At 50.5% G+C, this 6,849-nt stretch overlaps 1 protein-coding gene across 2 annotated transcripts; it reads left to right on the top strand.

The window, feature by feature from the left end:
* The first annotated feature begins 3,452 nt into the window (after window positions 1-3,452).
* On the top strand, window positions 3,453-6,378 carry LOC123440033 (indole-3-pyruvate monooxygenase YUCCA1-like). Of its 2 annotated transcripts, none has more exons than XM_045116630.1 (4): window positions 3,453-4,489; window positions 4,892-5,140; window positions 5,385-5,510; window positions 6,119-6,378. In XM_045116630.1, exons 1-4 carry the CDS (start codon window positions 3,917-3,919, stop codon window positions 6,332-6,334), a joined length of 1,164 nt encoding a protein of 387 aa, XP_044972565.1. In that variant the 5' UTR covers window positions 3,453-3,916; the 3' UTR covers window positions 6,335-6,378. The 2 variants fall into 2 exon arrangements, with proteins under 2 accessions (XP_044972565.1, XP_044972564.1); XM_045116629.1 differs by having other exon boundaries at window positions 3,459-4,546.
* Window positions 6,379-6,849: the final 471 nt, after the last annotated feature.

The raw sequence follows: 6,849 nt of genomic DNA, 5'->3' as shown, positions 1-6,849 counted from the left end.
AATTGTACCATCGGGCCTTAACTTCTTTTTGAACACCCATTTACAACCCACGGGTTTACAACCATAAGGCCGTTCAGTTAACTCCCAAGTTCCATTGGAAAGAACTGAGTCCATCTCATTATGAATAGCTTCCTTCCAATCATCTACATCCGGAGATGCATATGCCTCTTCTATAGACTTGGGAGTATCGTCCACAAGGTATACGATGAAATCATCACCAAAGGATTTTGCAACCCTCCGCCTCTTGCTTCTTACAGGAGCTACATCGTTATCCTTCTCTTGAACTTCCTCGGGTGTTTGTTCAATATAATCATCAAATGTAATAGATTCAGAGTTTTATCTCACAAGAAAATCTAGCAATGATATGATATCTTTCATAGTAAATATATTCTCTAAAACTGTTGCATAACGAGATTCCATTATAGTATCTACATGCATATGAGGAACCTCATATTTAACTACTAAAAATCTATAAGCAATTATACGTTGAGCATAACCCAAAAAGACACAATCTAGTGTCTTTGGTCCAAGTGTGCATTTCTTAGGGATAGGAATATTGACCTTTGCCAAACATCCCCAAGTGCGCAAATAAGAAAGTGATGGTTTCTCCTGACCCATTCTTCATAAGGGGTTTTCTCTTTATTTTTGTTAGGAACTCTATTCACGACATGACATGCAGTCAACAAAGCCTCCCCCCACCATGCCTTAGATAAACCAGCAATGTCTAACATGGCATTCATCAAGTGAGTCAACGTGCGGTTTTTTCTCTCGACAACCCAGTTTGATTGGGGCGAATAGGGAGGCGTCGTCTCAGGAATGATACCATGTTCCTCACAAAATTCATCAAATAATTTGGGAAAATACTCTCCACCACGATCCGGCCTAAGACGCTTGATCTTTCTCTCTAGTAGGCTGAACCTCACCCCTTTCTAAGTAGTGTCTTTAGCCAGAGCTTTCTCTTCAACATCAAGAGATGCAATCAAATTTTGAACTAATATCTCCTGTCTCTTATGTTTCAGAGTAGTGGGAAGTTTTTCCATCAAGGATACAACTTTCCAATCATGCAACCAACCACAAATTTATCGGGTAGATCACAATTAAGGATTTTTGGTTCCTTCACAATACAGTGTATCTCATGAGCTTGTTCAACCACAGAACGGTTATTCATCATCTTGTAGTCGTAAAAATTCGACATCATGTACAGTTCACTGCCTACATCTGTCGCACCGAATTTAGCTTTCAGTGCATCCCACAGTGTCTTTCCATCTTGTATGTGCATGTACGCATCACACTGACGGTCAGCAAGAACACTCAAAACGCATCCCACGGACATAGTGTTGGCTTCCTGAAACTTTCTCTGGTCTTCATCAGAAGCTCCCTCTGGCATGTGAGAACTAACATGGAAAACATTCAGAACGGTAAGCCACAACGTGGATCTCACTTCCCACCTCTTGAAGTGCATACCAGTAAACTTATCCGGCCTGAGTGCATCAGCAAATCCAGCCATAGTTAACTCAGGAAATTGCCTACAATTAGGTGTTTGCATTGTTGGAAGATCAGGCAAGTTCATGATTAATTCCAATAAATAATTCATGACCAAAACAGACAATAGCATGCAGTACTCTAGCAATCTAGAAGAGCAACAGAACATGTAGATCATCACCGTGCACGAAGTAGCAACTACAACGAGGAACATTAACAGATTACAAGTAACGTACTGTTCGTTAGTTGCAGCAAGAGCAACTGTGTTGATGATGATATGGGCGATGATCTTTTGTTGATGGCGATGAAGACGACGATTAGTAGCACCGTCTGACTTGGACGGTAGACGACCCATGGTGAATAAAACGGCAAAAGGAAGCCGTGCCCCCACAAGTCAACAGACCGGAATTCAACGGACCATTCATGCGCATGTCGCATGTATGCCACGCCACGCCACTCAACGCCCGGTGAGGCGAGCAGCGCGCGTGTGGTCTTCTCCTTTCTCTTTTAAACACACACTTAGAGTGGTGGGGAGAACTCACTATATAAAGAGGTCCAACTCTTCCTCAACTAGCGGCACGGGACTAAACTTTGGCACGACCACACCACCACTTGCCATTTTACTCATGGGCTCATCTGAGATTTCAGAATTTTGTAGATGGGTCAAGCCCCTTAATTCTAATAGTCACTCTGTGTGATGAAGAGGCATCTGTGTGCCCTCTCGATAATACAACATCATAAGAAGCTTGCAAGCAATGTGAGTAAGGAATTAGTCACGGGATCTTGTATTATAGAACGAGTAAAGAGACTTGTCGGTAACAAGATTGAACTAGGTATGGAGATACCGATGATCGAATCTCGGGCAAGTAACACAGTTTGAACAAATGGAACTGCATATGGGGTTTACTGAATGCTTGACCCTCCTCCCTTCTTTGTGGAGGGAGCACTCCTCCCTAGCCGCCGACCCTCCTTGAAGGACGGGCTAAGGGCTGCGCCCCACCCCTGTCCCTTGCCTCCTATATATAGTAGAGGAGAGAGGAGGGTTGCACACAACAATCCCATGACCTGACGGCAGCCCTCTCCCTTCCGTTACCACGTTTCTCCGTAGATCCGTTTTTCAGTAGTGCTTACCGAAGCCTTGTCGAGACCTGCGCCACCACCATGTCGGCATCCTGGTCGTGATCCCATCTACTTCTACTTCCTTGCTTGATGCATAAAAAAGAGGAGACGTCATCGAACCGTACGTGTATTGAACGCGGGGATGTCGTCCGTTCGGTGCTGGATCGTCATTGGGATCGTCGTACGACTACATCAACCGTGTAATATACGCTTCCTTTTAACAATCTACAAGGATACATAGACATATTCTTCCTTTTCGTTGCTATGCATCTTGGGTGTTTGTGGAAAAATATATGTTTTCCATGTTTCGTTCGTCAACATCGTCGTCGTCGTAGGCGGAGCAGCAAGATATGACGAGCAGGCGAGCAGCGGGGCTTGCTAATAAATATTTGCCGCGAGCCTGACTTATGGCAACTGTAGCTTGTAGGCGATTCCTCGCCCGTCATTTTGAACTCGATCACTCCGAGTTGACTTGTACCACCAGTCCTTCAACCTACACCATCGACTGCCCTTTGGCCATTGGACTCGTAATTAATCCTCTCCAACGTCATTGATTCATACATCCTTCACCTAGAACCACATGCACAGGGAGGAAGCAAATGCTCTCCGTGTTGAAACCGCTGGAACACCCTGAGCTGCTTTGGGTGTGCCCGGCTGGAATCACTCGTCATATGCACATCACATTTAGTCCTCTCGCTGTCCAAACTAGTGCGTGCATCCACCGAAAATTAGATACTCCCATTTCATATTTCTATAGAGTGCTATATAATCATGCACTGCTCCAGTTCCTGGAAAGCAGGATGCTCCCAAGCTCCCATCAAAGGTCACTGTTGCCCATGATCTCTGGATTGTTGGGTTCCGATCGATCAGAGCGGTCTCACGTTATTAACAGAGGACAAGCCAAGTCTACAACCAAGGACAAAGACCCGGTAATTCCCACCTACATCTACCAAGGGTAGCGTGGACCACGTACGCCCTCTACGACGGACGGTCCATGATATCGTCAAGTGACAGACACCTTCAAGTCTTCAAGTTCCATTTTTTCCCTTTTGCGCACGAAAGAAAAACCCACGAGTTCCCTCGGGTTCAAGGGCTTTTAAACAGAGGAATTGCTACGAGCTTCCAAGCTGGTAGGCGGCTAGAGAGTCTCCAAGCTCCTGCCGATGAAGCGTACGAGCCCTCACCAAAACCCCTATAAAAACCCCTTCCACAGTAAAATACAGCTCCACTTCACAGTAAAAACACACACCCACGCAAGCAAGCAAGCAGAGAGGCTCCAGGTCCAGGTCCAGGGCCGATCGAAGCAGCCAGTGCCATGGACAAGGAGCAAGAAGAAGAAGGCCGCGCGACGTGGGTCTCCGGCGCCCTCATCGTCGGCGCAGGCCCGTCGGGGCTCGCAGCGGCCGCTTGCCTTGCAGCTCGCGGCGTGCCGGCCACGGTGCTCGAGAGGTCCGACTCGCTGGCCTTCACGTGGCGCCACCGCATGTATGACCGGCTGGCGCTCCACCTGCCCAAGCACTTCTGCGAGCTGCCGCTCCTCCCGTTCCCGGCGGAGTACCCGACCTACCCCTGCAAGGACCAGTTCGTGGCCTACATGGAGGCGTACGCCGCCGCGGCCGGCGTGGCTCCCCGCTTCGGCGCCAGCGTCGAGGAGGCCGCGTTCGACGCGTCCGTGGGCGCCTGGGCGGTGCGCCTGGCGGGCGGCGAGGTGCTCATGACCAGGTGGCTCGTCGTGGCCACGGGCGAGAACGCCGAGCCGCACGTCCCGGACTTTCCCGGCATGCGGCAGTTCGCCGGGCGCGTCCTGCATACGTGCGACTACAAGTGCGGCGAGGAGTTCGCCGGGGAGAAGGTGCTGGTGGTGGGGTGCGGGAACTCCGGCATGGAGGTGAGCTTGGATTTGTGCCGGCATGGCGCTAAGCCCTCCATGGTGGTGCGGAGCACGGTAATACCACAATCACAATGAGCTCCTCTTGCTATATATATATATATATATATATATATATATATATATACAGCTGAGATTGTGCTGTTAGGATCCGTCCTTCTTGCTGCCTTTCGTTTGTTTCCTTTTTTTTACTCAAAGTTGGTAGTACAATTATCTCGACTCTCCTCTTTCTTGGGCATTTCCCCATCGGTGCCTGTTTTCTGTTTGTCACGCGAGCACCTTACTTGCTGCTATCTTTCATGACAAGCATGTTTCCCTTCCCTTTTGCTTCAAGTATTTATGCTCGTTTCATCTCCATCGCTGAGACTAAGTAGGCACGGCCATTGTTATTTTTCTGTACAGGTCCATGTGCTGCCAAAGGAGATGCTGGGTGTGTCGACATTTGGCATTGCCATGGCTCTGCTCAAATGGCTGCCGGTCCAGCTGGTGGATCGGTTCATCCTGGCGGCGGCGCGCTTGACACTGGGCAACACGAGCCAGCTGGGGCTTAGACGGCCCAAGACGGGGCCCATCGAGCTGAAGAACCTCACCGGCAGAACCCCTGTGCTGGACGTCGGGACTCTAGACCACATCAAATCAGGCAAAATTAAGGTTAGCCCCGGCCGCCAGCGGACTAGCCTTGTTCTTTCCCTTGATTAATTATTAAGAGTGTCGTCGAAACGTGCGCCGTGCGTGCCCAGCGGGTCGCTGCCAGGCCTTTGAATGAAAGGAAAGGGTCTCCATTTCTTGTGTGTCGCTACACCACACCACACCACCAGAGCAGAGAGCAGTGCACATGCACGCCTTTACGTTTCTCTGCCGATTTGTGTATGCGCTGAGCTCATGTGGTAACCAGGTGGTAGGAGCAGTGAAGGAGGTGACGAGGCGAGGGGCCAGGCTCGCGGACGGCAAGGAGGAGGAGCAGTTCGACGCAATAATACTGGCGACGGGCTACAGGAGCAACGTGCCGTCCTGGCTCAAGGTAAACAATCCGACCCCAAAAAGGACTCCCTTGTTCGTTTTTGGTCTGCACAGCTTAGCGCAACAGTAATAGCACAGTAGCACGCGTCATACCATCATCTTGCCCTGCTCGGCTCCTCCCCGTTCCCCTGTTGGGCCATTTCCCTTGTGGTGTATCGATGTATCGGGGACGGGCAGAGGCAGCTCGTGCCCTCGCCTGCGTCCCTTTCTCCCGAAGTGTCCGCCTCTCTCGCGCCAAGTGATCGAGTCAGTGATGACTCACCGTGGGCGTGGGCGTGGGCATGGGCGCCCGCCGGCGTGGATGCTGGACTCGAGATTTTGGATATACGCTTGCGTCGGCCCGATCCATACTTGTGGGTTGCTCAATATGGCCATCTAATCCATAACTCTATTTCGGGTACTACCACTACTAGTATGGAACGACATAAGGTTATCCAAACTACTACTCCATATAGTCAAGACGGCATCAAACTTGGTGGTAGAGTCTAACATACCTAGATTTTACCCTATTAATAAGTTCACTAGCGCAAGCTCCTGTAACCGTATGCGCTCCTTTTCCCTGTTTAGTCTGATATATATACTCCATGGCTGATCGCTCCTAATTTGCAGGATGGAGGTGATGTTTTCACAAGAGAAGGCACGCCCAAAACCCCTTTCCCTGACGGCTGGAAAGGGCGAAACGGCCTCTACACCGTCGGATTCTCGCAGAGAGGGCTCCTCGGAGCATCGTCGGATGCCCTATGCGTTGCCAGAGATATACATTGCCAATGGAGGGAAAGAGATAAACCCACTAGCGATGTACACCAAGCTGATAGCTCCGTTTGATTCTCATGGGAATGTACAGCGTTTAACTAGGAGTTTTGTGCATATAACACCTTTGTTGGCGCCAAAAATGGACCCACCGGAGCACCGCGCTTGTCGCACACACAATGGGAGAGGAGGAACGTAACACTTGACACGGTGGTTTTTCCTGACGCACAAACGCCGCCATGATAACGGTTTTTTCCCGAGCAACAAACTCGTCACCACACCCATTACAACGGCTTTATACCCTAACCCAAGTCAGCGCTAGGGTATGCATCCACGCCTTCACTCACTCGGGCCCCACGATCTGCCCGCTCCGAGCGTGCCCACGATGCGCCCGACCCACGTCGAGCTCTACAGACCGCCCGCGATCACCGCATGACTCGCCAATAGGCTGGCCCCACACACACGCGCCTACGATGTACTACGACACGGGCACCCACCCCGTGCACCACATGCACGCCCTCTCTCGCCACGGACCCGCTGCACCCGACGCGATCGGCTCACGCCCGGTGAGTCCGCCGCGACTTATTTGG

This window comes from Hordeum vulgare, chromosome 3H (assembly GCF_904849725.1).
Source record: "Hordeum vulgare subsp. vulgare chromosome 3H, MorexV3_pseudomolecules_assembly, whole genome shotgun sequence".
In the NCBI taxonomy this organism is placed as follows: domain Eukaryota; kingdom Viridiplantae; phylum Streptophyta; class Magnoliopsida; order Poales; family Poaceae; genus Hordeum; species Hordeum vulgare.
This window is presented reverse-complemented; position numbering and strand designations above follow the sequence as displayed.

Bases quoted from the DNA above. Each gene is read 5' to 3' on its own strand.
- LOC123440033 (XM_045116629.1), top strand. From the start codon at position 3,917: ATGGACAAGGAGCAAGAAGAAGAAGGCCGCGCGACGTGGGTCTCCGGC. The intron at 4,547-4,891 runs GTAATACCACAA...TTTTCTGTACAG, and splicing joins CCATGGTGGTGCGGAGCACG to GTCCATGTGCTGCCAAAGGA. The intron at 5,141-5,384 runs GTTAGCCCCGGC...TGTGGTAACCAG, and splicing joins TCAAATCAGGCAAAATTAAG to GTGGTAGGAGCAGTGAAGGA.